Here is a 22,193-nt window from a genome sequence, read left to right on the forward strand (position 1 = left end):
ACGTGGGCGCCAGGCCCTCCGTCCTCGCCACGTGCGGCCTGTCCTGGCCTGTCCAGAGGCGCCTCCGGGGCCGGCTGCGGCCTCGGCCTCCCTCCGCGCAGGGCAAGGCCGCAGTTCACAGGGGCAGACRCACACAAGGAGGTCGATTTAAGGGCTAAGGTCAGGCCCCCTGTTACTGGAGGAGGGGAAAAGAAAGTCTTTAAAATAAAAGCCACGAGTTAAGGGTGACACTGGAGAGGAAGTTACTTAATATTCATGTTGACAGAAGAGCAGAAAGGATTAATCATGGGGAATTAGCATTTTCATTGAGGAGCTGGGCTGAGGCTTATGCTCTAGTTTGAGGGGAAGAGGGCTGCCTCACACCAGCATTTCACTCTCTCATTTATCGAAACGCTGCAGCTTGCTCTTAACTGTCATTAACGGATGAATAATGAAAGACTTTGTTACTTTTATTTCAAATTAATCATGCAGCTCCCTTGGTCTTTCCATGCCTGAATGTGTATTCCAAACCTCTTTTTTTTTTTTTTCTTTTTTTTAAATGCATGTGGGATAAAGAAATCTGTTTAATTAGATTTCAATTCTATTGGGGGAAAATGGTCCCTCTGAAAGAGCATCACCTACTACTTTCACCTCGCGGTTACAGTGTTGCAGTGCCACTGGCACCGTTATCCCTCGCAAATTGTGTCACATTTATGCTAATGTCACACCAGCTCTTTTGTTACACAAATTAAATGGTTAAAGAACATCCCTRCCATTACCTAGTGTAGAGAAAAATGGTGTAAAATTGATTGAATTCATTATAGAATCACAGGAGGGTTGAGGTTGGAAGGGACCTCTCTCTAGAGGCCATCTAGTCCAACGCCAGACACCCAGAGCACGGGGCACAGGGCGGCATCCAGGCGGGTTKGGAAGATCTCCAGAGAAGGAGACKCCRCAGCCTCCCTGGGCAGCCTGKGCCAGGGCTCTGTCACCCTCACAGGGAAGAAGCTCTTCCTCACATGGAGATGGAACTGCCTGTGTTCCAACTGTACCCATTGTCCTGTCACTGGCCACCACTGAGAAGAGTCTAGCCCCATCCTCTTTACACTATGTAAATGTTAGTTATAACTACAGTACTGACGTGAAAAGACAAACCACCAAATGCCACCAAAACATTACCTGCTCTTAGCTGAGTTTCTTTAAGGTCAGTTATAAATCGTATTTCTTAAAAATTCCTCAAGTATTTTCTGCCAACACTTTCTTTTCGTGCCCTCCCCCAAGCAGCTCCCTGTCCATTATCAAGTTTTTCATTTGACCTTTCCAATTACATACACAAATCACATTCCTTCTGAAGGCAATTTTTCCCCAGGGTGAGGGGCATATTGATTAGTGCGGCACGTGGGGCTACTCACTGGTGGCAGATCATTGTGCCATCTTAGTGCAGTGGAGTTTGCCACCTCACCTCACACCCTACMTAACTGTACACAGTCTGTGAGAGCAGAAAACAGGGAGTGGAAAACAACCAACTCGCTGCAATTACCCCCACGCACAGGCGGGCAGAACAGCTCTCTCTCCCGGGCAGCTGCAGGTGATGAGGTTGCACCTTGTGTACTTACACACTGCCATTAACCGCTCCGTACTCCAAGCTGTGTAGCTGCAGTTGGCATTCCTGGTTGGAAAACTACCCAACTTCATTCGCGGCAGGGCATGGGAGGTGCTTTCCCTTCTGCTCTCCCAAGATGATCTTAACCAACTTAACTACTGCTTAATGAATCTTTTCTGTGTTCCACGCTTTTAGCACCTTTTTCAGGACCTTCACTTTTTCCATAACCTACCAACCTGTTGTCTTCAGCAGAAAACTAACACCTTGTGCCTAAAACAAGGGCAGGAACTACTGAATTTGTCTGCTCATAGCAAGCAATTAATTGAGAAAGATTACAGGAAGCAGCATGGTTTCTTTCAACRCCTGTTAAGCACCTTCACGTGTGAAATATGGACTGATGTTTAGCTTTGATCAGTCCACTTCAAAATGACTTAAATGGCAGACACTTGGGATTGCTTTGTTAGAAAGAGGGTTCCACACTGCACATAGGAATAAAACTTCCTGTGTGTGATTCCAGCGCACTGCAGCCCATCCAATCACATCCTGCCACACTTCCAGAACACTTGTCGATAATTACAGYTCCCCATTTTTATGTTCAGCTATACACTTCCATGCCTTCATGTGTTTCCATGTCATCAGAATTCCTGCTTTTAACTTTTCACACCGAGTTAAAACAGCTGCAACATCACAAACAGGCTTTTTGTAAACTACAGATAAACTTTAAATTCTAAGCACCTTGTCTGAGAATATAAAGAGCCTTGCGAAGTTTAAAAGGATCCTATGCAACTCAACCGGCAGTACAGCAGTCTGCCTGACATTCTCTTCCTCCCTCCAGCCTATTTTTCCTTAGCTGCTCATAAAACTTCTTCCAAGTTCTCCCTACCCTTGTCATCACCTTTGCATTCTTTCTGCTTTGCTTCTAYGGTTTTGCATCAAGACCCTTGGAACACGATGGGAAGGTAAATCCCCAACTCCCTTTGCAGAACTGTGGCACGGCGTTTACCCTGCACTGAAGTCTCCCCTCTCTCTTGGGAGCTAAGGTGGCAGCTCCAGCCCYCAGCAGGAAGGTTTTGTCAGGCCACCCAGCTGATGCCTCCTGCTGAGCAGCCTCCCTGACCGACTCCCAGCTCGCACACAGACCCTAAACCTATCCAGGGGGCACTGAGCAAAGGAACAAGGACACAAGAGTTTTCCCAAGGTGTCCGGCAATCGCCCTGTTCCTCGACACGTGAGATTTGCCTACTGGCCTTTCTGGATTATAACCTCTTTTTTCTCCCAGATGCATAACAAACTTTCTGAGCTCCCATTGAATTAGTAACGCTYTTAGTGAGGCTCTACTTACTTAAGATCTGAAAGTCTGAATCRTCATTTTCTCTTCTATTTTAGTGCAAATAGCTGATATTTAACAGGAACATTTTCATCCCCACTGAGTTTGCACATATCTAACATTATTCTTTGCTTCCCTCCGCCTGCTGCTGCTATCTAAAGCAAGTGAGGTTATCACAGCCTGCGGAATGTGTTCTTTCAAAGCAAACCTGATAACTCTGATTTTCCAAGGCTTTTAATATAACAGAAAAGGTAAAATTGTGCCCTAAAATTGAGCACACAGTTCACTCCATTGCAAATAAATGCAATTACTAGGGAGCATTAAACAGATCTTCGATTTTCTGCTATTATAGAGGGGATAAATTCCTTGATATTTTATTTTGCTTTTAAGTTATCACCTGGAAATATTTTCACTTTTAAAYTGCCATTAGAGGTTGCTTTCATTAATCTTTCATTTTTGTCCACAGAAGCTGGACATTTGCCCACAGAAAGCACTGAGCTGGAACAGCAGAGTTCAAAGTCTGTTACACAGCAACACCTGCACCATGTGCTGATATAAACAGATGTGTTTTCTACCCTATGCCTCAGAGCAATGAGAAATCCTGTCCCTTTTAGACCAGATATCCTCTGTAAGGCCACTTAAGCACAACGGGAGCTACAAGGATATTCACCAGCTCTCCCTGTGGATGTCATCACACACACTCACTCGCTTGGGCTCTGCTGATCGAGTGCCTTTTCTCCTAAGCTCGCTGCATCCCGTGAGGGTGTCCAGGCCACTCCAACGGCCTGTGTGCCCTCAACACAGGGCACCACACTCAGCTGTGTCAACCGCCTGCTCTACAGCAGGTCCTTCACAAGCCCCTCACCACAATTCTTCTCCTTTGAAAACGCAGAGGATGGCAGGACTCCATAGCCAAACATTTTGAGACCAACCTACAGCCTCACGTGCCAGACAGCAGCGTCACACACTGACAACTCTACCATTAACTGTACTGTAAGCAACTCACAGCCTCTGAACAATAACAATCCATACAACAATTTCKTCTTATCTCATCTTCATATGAGACATATACATCTTCATATATACACATGAGCSTGTGTGCACGCACATTACTTGATGAATCTTCTTCACTGGAATAGCAAGAATTTCCATGCTCCCTGAATGCCAAAATATAAATCACTTCTCTTATTCAAAGGATCTCATTACTGCAAGAAAAGTGGAAGAACATCAGTAACACTGATAAAGYAGACAAAGGTATCACAGATATCACTGATACCTGAGACAGGACTTAAGTTTCTACAGAGAGGGGTTTATACTCCAGATCAGCTTAGCATGCTATCAAGATTTATACATTAGACACCCATATGCCTCCTTTTTTCAGTAGAGGCAAAGTAGCACATTTTGTCGAATGAAAAATTCAAGGACTCCATCACACCAATTACTTTATTTACTCTGGGAAGACTTGCCCTTTTCTTGCATTTGAAACTTTTTTTTTTTTAAATTTTACAGTTGATTTAAAATAGGACAGGATCCTCAACTGTCTATAGAATCRACTCAAAATGTAGGAAGTAGTAGCAAGAGCAATGAAAAACAAGTGTTTATGGAAACACTGTAAATCTAAATTTACTTGTAGGATAGTATGTTTTGTTCCTGTCATCTTTGTCTGCAGAGTCAAATGTTGCTTTACTGCCCTCATGCTACTTCTCAAAAAGCCATCTAATTAAATTTGAAGCATCCTTGACATTAAACAAGTTGATTAAAAAAAGACAAGTGGAATCTGCTGTCAGCAGAGCTGACCCTTTAAGACAAATAAAGCCGAGGAAACGCTGCTCACTGAAAGGCTGCCTTCCTCACCAGCTTCCCACAGCAGCCGGGCAGCCCGAGTCCGACGTCTCCCACCTACTCGGTCACTGTTTCCCTGGGAGTTTATGGGACTCTTTTCCAGCTTGTGCATTCGCTGCCTGTCTGCAGCCCTTCTCTAGGGTACGGTGGAACTGTGTGCGAGTTGTGAGGGAAGTGCAAGAGAAGCCCAAGGGGAAATCCCTCTCAGTGGGACACATTGCATCGCAGACTGCTAGAACAATACCGCCTACGAAGGCCCTGATGCTGTTTTAAAGGAGTTTTAACTAAGATGCTGTTTCGCATTAAAAATGTACTGCAGGATTTCTGTCAGAAGGACCCATCACCTCCTATTGGGCTCATTAATGCAGGTAAGGGAGGAAGGATCCTGTCCAGAGCAGATCAAGAGCCTGTGCTTTAGCACATCACAAGACCGGCTCAAATCTCTTTTCATGTGAAGCAGAGCAGGATTTTGAAGTTAGCAGAACTCTTGTAATACAATTTGTACCACAAAAAAAAAAAAAAAAAAAAAAAAAAAAACCACGCACGAATCCTTCCCTTGTATTCGGGCTACCAGCACAGTGGCTCTCTGTACAAAATCCTTCACCAACTATCTTCGTGTCCAGAAAGACTCACTGAGCAGAACTGCTTCCGCAGAGCAGAGTGTGGTGAACCTGCTGCTTTTGCTTCTTGCCTTGGAAGCAAAACTGAGAACAGTATCTGACTGTCAGGGAGAAACTGCTTTCCAGAATCCACARACTCAAGCCAGACCCGTTTCTGGGGGAAGGCTGGTGGCTGCAATAGTCCCATGAGAGAACAGCCCATCAGTTCAGCATGGGCTTCGACCAGCTTCACTCACCAATTGCCTCCAGGAGCTTCAGCTGCTGCTGCCCCTACCAGATCAATGCTGCTAATTGTGAGGAAAATTACTCGGGACAGCAGAGAGCTTTCTCTCAAGGGTGCCTGCCACAAGAAAGCCAGTTTATCAGCTGCCTTAAAGGCTAACAACAAAACTGAATGCACCAACCTCAAATGATRCTCTCAGTAACTTTGTCGACAAAATTACTGTAGTGGTGCAAAGAAAGCTCAGAATTGCCTGCATTTTTAAATTATTTTGGTGCTTGATCAACAAGTGCCTAGCCTATTWGTGTTAAGGAATTTAGCAGTTTGGGGTTAGACCACAGCAAAMGAAATGGAATTGCCATGGTCAATGACAAAGATCATACAGTACTCTATTCATCAGAGCAATGGCTTTGCCATTCCTCATTCAAAAAGTACTGATTTTTATAYTGAGTCAAATTAAAATGGTATTTTCTGGGGTAAGTAACACTTTCATATTCCTCTACAAAATAAAGTAGTGAACTTAAATCTGCAGATATGCATATGTATAAATATATACAAATTCCAATAAACCAACTATTAGCAACACAGTATAGTTCAGAGAGGTTCTAGTCCAAACCAGGAGCGTCCTATTTGCGATCCTAAGCCCSAAACACTTCAAAATCTCCTTCAGTCCTTAGCAGCAAGGCTCAATTTTGAATGCAAACTAAGCTGCTCTGTCCCACCCCAGAACAGCTGACACTGCAGGAAAGCAAGGAAAGGAACCAGAGGTAATGGGCTCCTCTCCTAACTTCCCGATAGCTCCTCCATCTCCAAGGTTTGGTTCACGTTCTGACAAGGCCACAGATCTTCTCTTCCTCAGCGTGGGGCAGTATTTCCCTGCAGAGAGCAGCCAATTCTGTGCACTTCTGCTGCCCTTCCCAACCCACGGTGACAGAAGCACCAGCATCCCGCGAAGGCTCCCAGGCTCAAAGCCAGCTGCCACCAGGCCGAAGGAGGCCGCAGGGCATAAACTTCTCTGTCTTACTTTTGGTTTTTGACTTTGCTGATAACTGGTAGTTTACAAAAGCTGAGGGAAGTATACAAAATGAGATTTTTTAACCCAGTAAATCCCCTGAGAGTTCCCAAGGTTGATCTTTTATTTGCACACCTTCCCCCAAACTGCAACTAAGTTAGCTTTTGGTCTTCACATTAAATAAATAAGTAAAGCTGCTAACAAGTTTACAGTTCTTTGCATCATCCCTTCAAAAACCAATTATTTTCTGACTCGAGGTAGCAGAGATCACAGCCTACAGTTTGTTTGCTTGCCTGTCATGTCTGTCTGCCCRTGGATCACACTTTATTGACTGCCAGATGCCAGAAAACTGGCAACCGGCTATTAAAGGGTGAAGACAAAGTACAAGACAAAATACGAGAATAGAAAACACTAAATATTATTTATATGCAAGAAATAAGAATAAAAGGAAAATGCTTAGGACAACTAAATAGAATGCCTTCTTGATCAACAATTCACATTCTTTTCCTTTTTTTCCTCTGCGATTAAACGTGATGTCTTCATTAGTAAATCCTCTGTGTAAAGTTAATCCCTTTTAGCTACTTAAGGCTTAGAACAGCTCACATCTCCCATTCCTGCCAATATGCTCTACGGATGATACAGCAGACAAGGAGAGATTCATGTTTTACAGCTGCTCATCTATGAAAATTTACCAGAGGACTGTATCTCCCTACTACTGCTTGAAATCAAAATAACTAATTAGTGTGAATCATAAGATAAGGCAGCTCATTCCATGTTTCTGGAAAGTGTTAAGGACAGCAGAAAACGCTTTTTCTTTCTCCATTCTCCCCCACCATTGAGGTTTCTTGTCTCTACAGCCTATTTACTAGTCTAAGTTAATACTGTGTATTATAACTCAGTACTATAGGTTAATACTGAGAAATACAACATTTTCACATGGACACACACTAAGCTGTGTTTTAAATTTTGGGGGTAAAATTACATAAAATGGAATTTTTGCAAATAATAAAAAGAGGCAATGGATTTGACAAACTCAGCACTGGATTATTAGCAGAGGTAAGAAAAGATTTTCTTCAGAGGCCTGACAATGATAYTGACCCTGGCCTAAAGGGAGCACCTTCCTCAGCAGTTCACTTTTCAACGCCAACTCAGTCCTAAGAGAATGCCAATTACAGCAAGTTTACAAAAACAGATGCACGGTGATCCTGTAAGTAAGCCTACTTTACACCAAAGACAGAGATAGAAACACTCATCTCAATTAACTAACAAACTAAAGCTTAATTAGAACTGTTGCTTCAGAGGGGAAAGGCCTCCCTTTATCCAACAAACCACCCATGTCCCTTATTTGCAAAAAAACACCAACCTTCCTGTTCTACGTTATCAGGGATGCTTATATAACACAGGTTTCTCGGTAAYTCTCAATTTTCTGAATATTGTCACGTTTACCTTCTTGGGGAGCGCTTCTCCCCTACCTCCCAAGCACTGTGTGGAAGCGAGCAAGCGGACAACGCCAGCTGGCAGCAATACCAGCTTCTACCACCACCTCTCTGAAGCTCTAAATAACCAAAAACAAATACTCAATTTATCAGAAAGACAAACATGCTGCCGGAGAGCTAGCCAAATCTATCATCATTTACTTCATTTGGTTCAGGGAAGCACTTTGAAGCACCTATCTCGATCCTGCATGATAAGAAGCTGTACACAAGCTAGTGACATTTACATTATTTCAATGGCAACTCAACTACTTCACTGGCCTCCTATCTAATTGCTACCAGGTTCCCTGCAGACAGCAAAGTCCCCGAAACCCTTACAATGCAAAATGTCTTCATTACTGGAAAAGGAAAAAAACCTGCAAGACCTACTTTTCAAGAAGACACTGCTGAAACCAYAGCAGTATTTTTGCTGATTTGGAGGGATTTGGAAGGGAGCGAGAGAAGGTAATGATACATCTGTGTGGTGGATATTTATTTTTCTACTGTGTGTTTTCTGCCTTCCTAAGCTGTTCTAGGCCAATCTCTACATCTTGAAATAGTTACTCCAGTATCTTAATTTTCTCACACCCATCTTTTCCAACAAAAAAAAAAGGTAACTCTAAGTAAAACACTATGCTTGGAAAATGCTTATACCCTCTACACGATCTCCTCTGCAATGAGGATCTCTTCATTAGTCATTTATGCTGACAGCTTCTCTTCTCTTCCAATATGTAGATGGTACTAAAAAGATTTTCAGTAAAGGAGTTCATTCTTTTCCTTAAAATAATCTGGAGTGAAAAAAAGATTTTCAGGTCTGTTAACAACAGTTTAGTCTTTTAAAGGCAAACCAAACTAGAAGAAATGTGCAATTTTTTTATAGCTCCCCAAGAAAACAGGACAGAAACACCACGCAGTGGAACCATAGGCTGATACCTCTCTTTGCCTTGCAACAGCCCAGTAGGTTGTATACACCACCAACATGCAACTGCTCCAGAGTAAGTTTTAGAAAGCTTTAATAGGCAAAACAGTCTGAAGAATCATAGAATCATAGAACGCGCAAGGTTGGAAGGGACCTCAGAGGTCATCGAGTCCAACCCCCCTGCTCACGCAGGGTCACCTAGAGCACGGGGCACAGGGCDGCRTCCAAGCGGGTTTTAAAGATCTCCAGAGAAGGAGACTCCACAGCCACCCTGAGCAGCCTGTGCCAGGGCTCTGTCACGCCCACTGTCAAGAAATGTTTCCTTAAGTTCCTGTGGAACTTTTGGTGCCTCAGCTTGTGACCATTTACTCTAGTCCTATCACTGKCCACCACTGAAAAGAGGCCGCCCCCCTCCTCCTCCCTCCCTCCCTTGAGGTATTTATACACGCTGATCAGGTCCCCCCTCAGCCTCCTCTTCTCCAGGCTGAACAGRCCCAGCTCTCTCAGCCTTTGCTCATAGGGCAGATGTTCCAGGCCYCTGRTCATCCTGGTAGCCCTGCGCTGGACTCTCTCCAGCAGCTCCACATCCCTCTTGTACTGGGGAGCCCAGAACTGGACGCAGTACTCCAGATGTGGCCTCACCAGGGCTGAGTAGAGGGGGATGATCACTTCCTTCGACCTGCTGGAGACGCTCTTCTTAATGCACCCCAGGATCCCGTTGGCCTTCTTGGCCACCAGGGCACACTGCTGCCTCATGGTCAACTTGTCGTCCACCATGACACCCAGGTCCCTCTCTGCGGGRCTGCTCTCCAGCAGGTCCACYCCTAATCTGTACTGGTGTCCAGGGTTATTCCTCCCCAAGTGCAGGACCYTGCACTTGCCCYTGTTGAACCTCATGAGGTTTCTCRCCGCCCAGTCCTCCAGTCTGTCCAGGTCCCTCTGGATGGCAGCACAGCCCTCAGGGCTATCAGCTACTCCACCCAGTTTGGTATCGTCGGCAAACTTGCTGAGGGAGCACTCCAGCCCTTCATCCAGGTCGTTAATGAATAAGTTGAACAGGACCGGACCGAGAACTGACCCCTGGGGGACACCACTAAGTACAAGCCTCAAACTGGACTCCACACCACTGACTACCACTCTCTGCACCCTGCCATCGAGCCAATTCCTAATCCACTCATCTATCCCACACCTTCGGAGCTTGCCCAGGAGGATGCTGTGAGGGACGGTGTCAAAAGCCTTGCTCAAGTCCAGATAGATGACATCCACCACTCTGCCCTCATCTATCCAGGTAGTCACTCCTTCACAGAAGGCGATCAGGTTAGTCAAGCATGATTTCCCCTTGGTGAATCCATGCAAGAGCCTTTTGAAAATGGAGCACGGAATATCAAGCTGTTTTGAAGACTGTGACTTCCCTGGTATCTCCTCACAGCACATGTGGGGATCGCTTTTGCTCCTCACACCACTACTTCTATGCTGCGATTTGGTTCCACCACTGAAGCCTCACTGTTCCGAATGCTGGAGCGCGGCTAGTCCCATTTGTAACCCATCTTCCTTCTGAAGCAGAAATAACACTTATGCCTTTGGGAGGCCCGTAGGCTAAGGAAGCTGGAAAAGACTCATATTTGGACAGGAGAGCACTAGCCCACATAACACTGCAGGATGTGGTATTAGCGATTCATTAGGCAGCTTCCCTCCCACCAAGTCCATATTAAAACTAACCTTCTCCACATTTGCTCTCCCCAGCTTAATATATCACACTTGTTAAATGTGTTAGCGCTGCCTGTCTGTTCAAAGTGTTAAACAAAAGTCTGGAACACTAGGAAATTAATTTCCAAAGCCATTTTTTTTAAGAAAAGAAAAAGAGCTGATATCTTTGCATCTATTATTTTTGTATAGGTCTATGTCCAGAGGAATTTCCAAGTCTTGGGAATCCATCTACCTCTCTGCAACTTATTTTAGATTTTTATTCATTTATGGCACTGGCACTGGCACATCAGTGTTCTGTGCATCGGGGAAATACGTTGTGCTTTGCTCCAGTTTTTGCTCAGATGTATCCCCCAGACTGGGTTCTGCCGAGGTTCACGGCGTGCGTGCGTGGGTGGGGGAAGCCTGCAAGGGGCCGGCCGAGCTCCTTGGTTCCGACCCTCAGCCCCTTCCCCTTCACGGCAGCCTGCAGGGAAGGCAGAGTCCCTTCTTGGTGACTTCCTTTAGGACAAAGATACCTGCACGTTACATTAATAGGAAGAGCGCAGGATTAGCATGAGGTTGCCTTTAACAAAGTCTGACCTCAATGGTATCATGTGAGGTAAAAATACAGATCTGGGCCCTAAAATACATGCAAAKTCCACCTGAAAATAAATAAAAAACACTGAAATCACCATTCCATGGTGATGCTACATTTGGTGGACACCATGTCTTGCATGTATTGTTCAGCCTTTTCCAGCAACTGCTAACCTATGTGTTGGTCTTTACCCAAACAGTGCCAGAGTTCGTTTTATCCTTGTCACTGCTCTGGAAACCCTGAGCAGCCTAGGAAGATGGCTGGTCAGAAATGCAAAAGAAGGTATGGAAGAAATTTGTGAAGAATGAAAGCACTGGAATTACAGAAATTTCCTTCCTCACCTGCAAGCATCACAGTGAAAAGGAAACCACGGGAGAAAAAGCCAGAAAAGGAACAAAACCAACTGACTGGAAAGCCCAAGAGAAGAAAAAATCTTCATCTAGAAACATGAAGTGGTTACGTGAAAGCAGCAAGGAACAAGGACAGAGATCGGAGACAGGGAACGCTGGGAATGAAAATCTGTAACCACAACAGCATATTTTTGCACCACATCCTAGAATAAATCCCCAACTTTCAGCACCAGTGACTTCTGTGTAGCAAGCTTACGTGTCCCTCATTCCATGTCCCCCACAGAGGAAAATTTTGCAGGGATCTACAAATCCGAATGCAAAATATCAACACTGAGCAGATTCTGCCTTTACAGCTTTCCAAGCAAGCCACACACTGCTTTTTCTTTTTATTTTTTAATGGCAAAAAATCCAAGAAATAGATTTAATGGGAAAGGAGAAGAGGAGGAAAGTAAGAAATAGCTGCACTATTCCGCTTGGCATCATTCACGGCAGCATGTGCTGCCCATCCCACGATGGATAGCRTGCACAGAGACCCTGCCTCCTTCCTCCTTCCCTCACCTCAATGCCAATAGCCGCTCCTCGTCACCGTGCTCCGAAGGATATGGGTTGTATTCTCCAAAGGTTTTATTCTCCGAAAGGATATGGGTTTTCTGAAGACACTGTGCTTCGTTTGGTGCAGAAGGTGGGGGAAGGAGGCGAATGCAGGAAGCGAGAGGACAGAGCGCTGAATGTCGCCATGCAATAGTGTTTCCCTCTCATTTCAGGAAGGTCCACCTCCTCCTGCTTTCCTGCCTCTTTCCTTAGCATACTTGGACTCCCAGCAACACCCAGTCAGGATGGAAAGACGAGCAAGGAGAGGTGGAGCTCCCAATCCATGTCACTGCTCCGCCGCCTGTTCCCTTATGCCCTTTCTCAAATTCAGCAGTGCAAAATCACTCTTACCTTCAGTGGGGTAGTACTTCAGTGAGGTAGTGTGACTACCAAGTACCAGGAGAAAATTACTACTTTATGACAGATTTATGCCCCACGATTCTCCCATTCCCATCCTCACAGATGTGAAATGCTGCCTTACTTGAAATGTGAGGGAAAGAGATGCAGCAATACCGGTTACGTTATCCCTACAGCCTTTGCCACTAACCCTGGCACATCTTGCCCACCAGGACGCAGGCCCTTTGAGCACACAGCTTCTTCCATCTGCTGCCATGAAGCTCCTCCGTGATGCTGGGCAGGTCACTGACATTAAATATTAAATTCAATTAGCTGGCAAATATCTGCACGCATCCATTTTCGACACAATTTTCTGAAAGAAGAAGGAAAGCAGCATTTTTGGACTACCACAGCAAAACAACCATGGAAGAATCCGCCAAATTCTGCATCATCTGAACAGAGCTCACATGGAAGTAAATGAAAACTCAGTAGTGTAGATTGTCTTCAACAAGGGCTGTGTGGGCCAGGAAAGAAAAATTAAATAAATAAATAAATAAAAATAGCCTACCCTCAGCAGACTGTAAGATAAAGCAAGCTCCCTCTAATTTAACTTACATCTCTTCCATCTTCATCTCTCCCCAGAGGCAAATTCAGCCCTGACCTAAACAGACACAAATCCCATTAAATTGCGCTGGAACTGAATCCAGGACTGCCTGGTTCTCTCAGAAACATGGGTGAAACCTCCTCTGTTCAAACACTGAAGAACAAATTGGTACAAGTTGCTACACTATTTTTCCAATTATATCATCATTGAATTTCTCTATTATCTGCATGTCACTAAATTGAGTCAACAAGATACTCTAAATTGGTAATGAGCTCCTCAGCCGCCCACCACTTGCTCCTGCTCTGGAACGATCCGGAGGCTGCTCTGCTCACAGTCACTCATCTGCTTCCACAGGCCCCCACGGCCGCACATTCCCTCTTCTCCCCCGTGGGATGGAYGCATCCCACCGCCTCAGCCCTCTCCCTTGGCAGCCCTAATCATCACTCAGAGCTTCTCCCCCGTTAGGTTTCACCACGGGCTTTAGGAAGCTCTATTGTCTATCTGTGCTCACCCGACAGTCAGTTCCAAGCAAAAGCTGCCACAACTGCCTGCTTTGGGAAGGCTAATGGTACAGGTAACAGTCTAACCACTTACACGTGCCACAATATGCGGGCACACAGAGCCATTTTTGGCAACAAAGGTTTAAAAGCAGCTGGTCACAAGCGGCTAAGGACACTTGTAGGTAATGTCAGGAGGTGCCAGGCCAGAGACTCCTGCCACAACAGGCCACTAGCTCAAACAAGCAGGGGGCTCACAACTGCAGCTGGGCAGCAGCACAGCCTTGAGCAGTGCTCTTCTTGCAACTCTAACCAGCCCTATGCAGCATTTTCATCTGAATGACCCAGACATGCCTCAGGAGCACCCTGGACACTCACRTTTTAAGCTAGTTTGTAAACAGCTTCACATCCAGGGTAAAAACTGGCAGACCCAGTAGGGATTTCTATTCCTAGGGGAGAAAAGGGAAGAAAAAAAAAAGTATCAATCATCCCGTTTTAAAGGCAGCTGACTGAAGCTATTCACTGCATTGCACATTGTCACTGCTGTGACCCCATGAATAACTCTCCAAAGTCCCCTCTCCTCTTTTTGTTCCTCTGAGGAGACTCTTAACAGCACATTTTTTTTCTCCACCCTCTGAATGGCTCACAGAGATCGGCTGAAAAGAAACCTATCAGTAAAAACAAAAGTTTTGAGGAAAAAGCGAGGACAAAGTGGATTTACTGGGGGCAACTCGTGATTCATGGCCTGCCCTGTGCTTCCCYCTCCCTTTACCTCCCTGCGCTCCCGGGTTTTCCTGCCGGACAAGCACAAGCGCAAGGCAGACTGCTGCCCTTCTCCCGGCAACTCAGTCTCTTGGGAGGGGGGAAAAGCGCCTCTCAGCTCCAAGGGAGTACGGAAACCTGGGAGCCACCCAAAGCTAGACATATGTTTTTGGCAGTTAGTCCTAAACTGAACAATTGTCCCAAACGATTCGGCAAAGAATGCCAAACGGGCCTGTTTTATGCAGCTTCATATTAATTGTTTGAATACTTGTCATACATTTCATTTTCTTGTAATTCAGTGTTTTAGCAGTTCCTACTACTGTAAACAGCTTTGGCGTCAGGGACACATACTCTTCTCCCTTCTGTTTGGGAAGTTATTTCTTTCACCACAGGGCTGTGCACACATGGGTTTGCACACGCACGTGGTTTATGGAAATATTCCTGCAAGCCCTGCTACTTAGGTTTTAAACTGACAGGACTAAACGACAGTTTTATCACAGGCCTCCTCTATTCCATTTGGTGAGATTTTATCCGCTGGGACTGTTTCTTATAAAACAAGCTGTCTGCCACATTCTGCCGCTTAAGAGGATGAATCAAATTCATGCAGCAAAAGAAAGCAGAACAAGTCTGTAATTCTGGCACACACACAGCATACAGATTTGCTTAAAAGTGAGAACTTTATTTCTTAAAATCCAGCCGGTAGCAAAGCAGACCTAACAGATAAGAGGATAAAAGGTAGCAATGGCTTGTAGCGTTTCTAAGACTCACTTTCTCCGCGAAATACCCTTTGCTTAACAGCCGTCTCCTCAATGCAAGCAGAACCGCTGACTTTKTGTTACCTATCAAAAATGTATATACACACATAAAGAAAAAATCCAGACGATCTATATGAACTCGTCTGCCCTTAACAGAGTTAAAATCTGTGAAGAATTTTGTCAGCTGCATCAAAATATAACCTAGCATTTTCTTGCCAGCCGCTCCAAGCTAGTCACAGACTCCATACAACTTAACAGAAAGGGGTATTCACTTCACAGTAAGTGATACAGAAATGACACCGCAGTGACAGGAGCCTAAACTTACTGCAAGTAAAACAAAGCCATTGGGCAGCAACACTATCAGGACAGCAAGACACTGCTGCTGGGCTTCCCTCTTCACAGAAGTAATGAAGTACCCCGGGTACCTGGCACCAACAGTTGTTCCAGTTCACCCTGCGTGGGAGAGAAGCCGCTTGGTGTGAGCTGCCTGACAGCTTGGCTTTAAAAGGTTCATTTTTTTTTCCACTCAGTTTCTCTTGCAATCAATGGCTAGTGATTAATAGAAGTGAACTACAGAGTTTGCCATGTTTTACAACTTGCTTCTGGCCATTTATTCTTTGCATTATTTGTCCAATCTGCATTTATGACAAGCACATTAGGGAGAAACTCTCCTCACCTTGGCACAATACACTCAGCTATACAAGCAATGCTTAAATATGGGCTCAAAGACCACATGCCACAACCGGTATCTAGGTCAACTACTGTCACTGGTTTTGCTGTGTAACTAAATCTGAAGAGAAATTAAGCATGGGAGAAGGCTATTCACAAATCAGTCTGCAACATAAGCAGAAACTTAGCTCAAAACCAAGTGAAAATGACGTGGCAACTTGCCATGAGTTTACAAACAATTTCCTCGGCCTAAAGAAAAGAAAAAAACAACAGCTGGGAAGAGTAGTAAAGATTGCAAGCCCAACCCTTACGCATAAGCTATTTTTACCAGGACATTTTTTAAATTGCTATCTTCACACCAGGGCTGTCCATAACACACACATGAATCACAACCAGGCTTGGCTACTACAGTACAGCAGCTCCATGTAAGAATCAGCAGCTACTACATGGGTGCTCCCTGTCAGCATTGCTGCTGGTCACACATTTGGATAAAATTAAGAGCAAATCCTGGCTCTCTTGCTAGGCAGCAAAGCCCAGATAAGTGGCAGACAAGAAATAAAAAGCCCTTCCTTACTTCATGAACTTCAGTCTTGAAAAATACTAAGAATGCAACACATCAYAGCCTCATCACACACTCTTGCTCCTGTCTTGAGTAGTGCAGAATATCCCTTTATAATCAGTTTTCTGATTATAGGGATATATAGGGGTATTCTGCACTACTCAAGACAGGAGCAAGAAATAAGTAGGGACAAGAAACGAGTAAGCAGGACCACAGCAAAATATACACCTGCACCCTCAACGAGTCAGCAGCCATCTCCATGAAAGCATGTAGAAATCAGCTCACTTTGTCTTGCATTCATAAAGATCAAATAGCCAAGGGAAATGCAGGRCTTTACTTATAGTAATTCAGGATATCATCTGCTTTCATGGTCTTCCYTGCAAGGGGCTCAATGGCAAAATGGCTACAGATTTCAGCAGCGCAGAATCAGCTCCTCATTTAATGTGAGCTTATATAATTATCCTTTACACTAATGACAAGTGTCAACTGCAGGTGCTTAGTAGGTGTGTGGGTGAGGAAAGCGCTTGAGGGAAAGGCGCGCTGAGGACCCCATCTTATTTCTGGACACATAACTTCAAAAGCAGAGAGTCCAGCTTGTGCTGTGCACTAGCAGTCACACTTAAGGCTGAAGATGCAGAGATGAAAATCTACAACCACAAATCCTTATTTATGTGTGCAGTTATTTTTGTAGTAAATGATCTCATAGGGAGCAGCACACTTGAACAGCCCTGCTTCAGTGGTACCCTAAAAGTCCCCTCTAAAGTGGTGAATTAAGGWCAGGTTCTGTACCTTGGTATGTACCAAAATGTTCTGAATGCATGAAGAACATGCCAGTGTAAAAATGCATATGTAAGAGTTTGAGTAACAGGATAATAAACATTCTGYAATTCATCCAATGCTTACATGTAAGAGCCATCTCTTCAGACAGAGCCAAAAGAGCATTTATTTCTTTGGCAAGCATGAAGATTTGCTTACTTGCACAAAAAAAGAAAAAAATAGAGATTCCTATAAAAAAAAAATGTAGAAATGAGCCCCAGCAAACCCGCCCCTTGGCAAGAAAGAGCATCAGTGTGATTGCTAAGCAGCATCCACAGGGTTGGTCAGAGAGGCAGGGAGACAGATGGCAGCCACGGGGACAGCAACCTCTGCGGTGCCAGCTGAGACAACAGACACAACCTGACAGCAGCGCTCTCCTTAGGAGGCTCAAACGCAACCTACTCAACCTGTTAGCTACCTATTTAGCCAGCACCAAAGCCCAAAGAGCAACTCAAGGGCAGCCAGGGCCCGGAAAGCCCCACGCTGCCTCCTCCCTAGCARCTCGCCCGCGAGCTGTTCAGCAGTGGACAGAGCACGTTGTGAGCCCAGCACTGTGAGCCTGCACTGCACAGCCCTGCCAGCAGAAACCAGCCCCTGCAAGCAGGGCGGACAGGGCTCATGAGCCAAAACCTCCCTTTTCTCCCCTCATTTTGTCAGGGAGGCTCCTCCATGCTTCTTAGGCTTCCTTAAAAATCTTTTGGGATCTTTTTATCTATTTTTAAGCTCACAAATCCTTAGCCCATGTATGCCTTGCACTGATAGCGTTTATTTTCCACACACATCAATCCCATCACTCCAGAAAATTACTAATGGAAGAATTATTGTAGTAATCCAATTCATTTAAAAGTTTATTAAACGTTAATGATAATCACAATAACAAAACAGAAGCAACTACCTAACCTTTTTGCAAGAGCTACAGGTATAAGACTTCTTGTTCTACAAGTCAGCAAAGGAACAAAAAGAAATTACTTTTCCAACATAGTCATCTCTGGAAGCATTACTACAGCACTTTCTCATGGCCTATTTTTTACACATAAGTACATGCTACTGCAATAACATTTTACCAGACAGGAAATAGGGAAAGCAAAATATTAAGACTAATGCAGCAAAGCACTTCATCGTGGGCACAAATTCATCCCTACTCAGCAAAGTTTTAAAACATACTTGGAACACACGTTTAAACCCCTATTAGCTTCACTGAGATCCTGAGGAAGTAACAAGCAAGAGCCTGAATATCCTTCAGAATTGGGTCCTGAGGAGGAACGAGCTAAGGGAGGTAGAAATGCAAATTCTTCATTTAAGATATTCTACATTTACCATCTTAGAACGGACGCACTGGACGCGCTCAAAGGTCACCCATGAGCAGCAAAGCTCACATGTGAGATCAAGCCCTGTCATCACCCATACCAGCAAGGGCTTGCTCTAGCCCCCTGTGGAAGACACTCTCTGATGGGCCACTGAGACCTGTGCAAGGCCATGGACGCCTGGCTCACCAGTGCAAGAAATCAAGGGATAAAGGGCTCAAAAACATTAAAAAGTTTAAGGAAGCATGTTTGACTGTCCATTAAAAAAAAAGGCTTCCAACTTATATTGAAATGAAGATAAAAAGCTGCGATTGCAGAATTATCCCCATCCTTCTTTAACACCAAACGTGCCAGCTTTCAAACTGCACCGTGGCAAGCGGCGAGGGCTGCAGGGCGGCCCGGCCACAACCGGCTGCAGTTCCCACCGACAGGCCCGGGAGTCCCGGCAGGGCGGATGCGGCCCCACACGAGCCTGTCCCGGGTGCCACTGCCCACACGCYGAATCACACAGCAGTCAGGAGCTTYTCGGCTCTCTCACCTTGTTGCAAGCTTTGCTAAAGCCTGCAAGAAGATTACAAATGCCAGAATCAACTGAACACTACAAAAAAATATATAATCAGCCGTTTTAACTCTACCGACTATGGTTTTATTTTACAGTACAGCTGCAGTAGAAGAAAAAAGATATATATACACACACACTATATATATATGATATATATATAAAATGGTTTCACATATACATTATACATATGTATATGTATGTGGATGGGTGTACGCATCATACATATATGTATACTGCCTCTATATTCATATATCTATATATAGACATGTATCTATGGATATATGGAACCAAGATTGAGGGCTGAAAGAACGGTAACGGTACGGTTACTCCCTGAACAGACTGCAAGAATAAGGCAGCACTCCAGGAAAACCATAGCACAATTAAAAAAAAACAAAAACAAATAAAAGCAAAAAAAACCCCACACAGTTTTTCTGCCCTTTTTATTGAGCTCTGCAATTTTCAGGTGCCATAAAAGCACAGAGAAAATAACTTTAGAGGAAGAAAWATTACCATTTCAATCCACACCCCTAGGCTGTGTGCAACGCCCCCGGGGCGCCGCGAGCACAACTCGTGTCGCAGGGCAGAGGGTGCCCGTCGCGCCTCAGCGCCCGGGCTCGCTCCCACCGCTCCCACCTCGCGCCAAGGGAGCAGCGAGGGAGATAAAAATGGGAGGGCATCAAGAGGGAAGCTCCAAACACAATAAAAGAACCAAGGACTTACTGCCTGCGTAGTTCATAGCCCGAGGTTGGTTTATTTTTTAACGTGGCRAATAGAGCTAGTGTCTATATATATAGATAATCTTTTCTAAGCAACTGGTGGCACACGGCACCCTAAGGTGCGATGACAACCACGGCGCATCTTGGGGACTAATTCGGGCTTGSGCGCCAGTACTCATTTCTCGAGAGCTGCTCCTTTGGCATCGCGACAGCAGCAGCTCATCCCTATCTTGTCACCACGTGCTAGGCAGGAGGCCTGTTTCCCGGAGCCCYGCAGCACGCCGCCGGGCAGGGCGAGGGCACGGCCGCTCTCCCGAGCCATCTCCCGGCCTGTGTCCCCGCGGGCTCGGCGGCCGGGCCGGGACGCGCGCCTCCCGCCYAACGGCGTTTGCGCCGTGCCGCTCCTAACAGCCCCGCGCGTTAATCGCGTTCCGCAGCGCCGAGCGCCTCCGCTTCGCTCTGTCACCTCCACTGAGCGCTTTAATTGTACCCCTCCTAGCTACAGACAATTTTAAGCACTTGCTAATAATTACATCTCCAGTGCCCCGTGTTTACAGGGTGTGCACAAGGATCGCGCTGACACTGGAGCCTTCCAGGTCCCAATCAAAACGTGTCACAGGAAAGAAAGGAAAAAGAAAACCACGGCGAGCACGGCCACGCCGGAGGGTGCAAACGCTCCCTGAAAGCTCTCCCGGGTGGAACTTGCCGATGCTCAGGATGTTAGGGGAAGAAAGAAATAGGGCCGGGAAAGTGTTTCCTCGCGCGGGGGCGGCGGCGCCCGCGCTGCTCGGGCCAACAGTGCTCCCTGCGGGCCGGCCCCTTCCCTTCCCTTCCCTTCCCTTCCCTTCCCTTCCCTTCCCTTCCCTTCTTCCCGCCGCGCCGGGGGCTCACGGGCGAGCCGGCACCTTCCTCCCCAACACCGGGAGCCACCTCGGGGCGCGGCGGCGCGGGAAGCTCCCGTCCCGTCCCGTCCCGTCCCGTCCCGCGGCGCGCTGAACGCACGGCACTTACCGCACACTTGGGCAAACGCAAGTCCGCACAGCAGCAGCGGCGTCAGCAGACCCATTTTGACATATTAAAAGCAATCCAGACCGCTTGCGAGACCAATTCCAGAGAGATCAAAAAAAAAAAAAAAAAAAAAAAAAAAAAAAAAAAAAAAAAAAAAAAGCACAAGTATCCCAAAGCAGCACGAGGTAGCTCCCAAAGTTCCCGGCGTCCTAGGAGCTGCTCGGCGCGCAGCGGGGATGCGGCGGCGGGCGGCTGGCGGCGCAGCCCCCGCACATGCCCCTCGGCAGCGCTGGGCGCGCCCGGGCTCCGCCGCGCACCCGCGGGCAGCGCCGCTCCGCTCCGCGCTCCGCTCCGCAGCGCTCCCCTCCCCTCCGCTCCGCTCCGCGCTGCGCTGCGCGCTCGGCAGCGCTCCGCTCGGCAGCGCGCCGCGACGCCTCGCCCGCGCAGCCGGCTCCTGCCTGCCGAGTGCTCCGGAAACTTCCTGCCGCCACTTGGCAGGGAAAAACCATTGGCTTGCGCCGCCGCCGCCGCCGCGCCTCCCGCGCCCCTCCCGCCCCCCGCGCCCTGCCCCGCGCGCCGAATCAGCGCCGGGCGCGCACTTTCCCGCTCCGCTTCCACCGCGGGCACGCCGCGCCTCACGGCGGGGCGGGACGGGACGGGCTGCCCGCCCCGCAGCGCAGCACCCCGCGCCGAGCGGYACGAGAGACCCGGGGCCACAGGGACCCGGCTGCGGCCGCCACCTCTCCCCGCACGCAGGAACCCCCAGCCCCTCGCAGCGGGCGGCTGGTTTCCTCGGGAAGCGCCTTCCGCGYGGGTGTCCCCGCTGGCTGCGCGGGGCAGCGAGCCCGTGGCCGCGGCTCTCACCGGGGGGGGGAGGGTTTGAGGGTACAGAACCGCGCTCTGGGAAATAACAGAGAGGGGCTTGACCCTCCCCCTCGAAAAAACCACTCGTGGCCTGCAAATTCTGAACGATGTGGCGCTGGTTCAACCCCAGAAGGAACAAGCGAGTGCCCCTGCCCGCCTGCCCCGCCGCGTCACCCGCTCTCCCCAGGACAGACCGCCCGCTCGCCGCGCGGTCCCCCGAAGGGGAAAGTTCGGCSAGCGCGACCCGCGGACACTAACGGGGGAGCAGCCGGGGCGGAAYTGCCGGGAAGGGAGGCGAGGGAATGGGCTGTGCGCAACCCCCGAGGAGAGCGGGGAGAGCAGCCCCGGTGCCCATACACAGCCACACACACTGCCAGGCAGGGAGAAACTGATGAGAGGCACGAGGGAAACGCGGAGTTCGCAACGGCCGCGGTGCCCGCTGCGCGCGTGGCCGCCCACACGGCGCGCGGCACCCGCCGCGCGCGCCAGCGGCCGCCCGAGGTGACGGTTGGGCAGGGGCGGCCG

At 47.3% G+C, this 22,193-nt stretch overlaps 1 protein-coding gene across 1 annotated transcript in view; it reads right to left on the reverse strand.

Annotated features, from left to right (window-relative positions):
- Positions 1 to 22,193, reverse strand: part of LOC112957885 (roundabout homolog 2-like) — an 809,913-nt gene that overhangs the window by 216,307 nt on the left and 571,413 nt on the right. The window contains exon 1 of the mRNA XM_026051648.1: positions 20,808 to 20,920. Within this exon, the coding sequence (XP_025907433.1) occupies positions 20,808 to 20,862 (55 nt within the window). The 5' untranslated portion in view covers positions 20,863 to 20,920. Of the gene's footprint in view, positions 1 to 20,807 lie in introns of the transcript that reaches the window.

The sequence above is a fragment of the Nothoprocta perdicaria genome, unplaced genomic scaffold, assembly GCF_003342845.1.
Source record: "Nothoprocta perdicaria isolate Ctin4 unplaced genomic scaffold, notPer1 scaffold_78, whole genome shotgun sequence".
Taxonomy (NCBI): domain Eukaryota; kingdom Metazoa; phylum Chordata; class Aves; order Tinamiformes; family Tinamidae; genus Nothoprocta; species Nothoprocta perdicaria.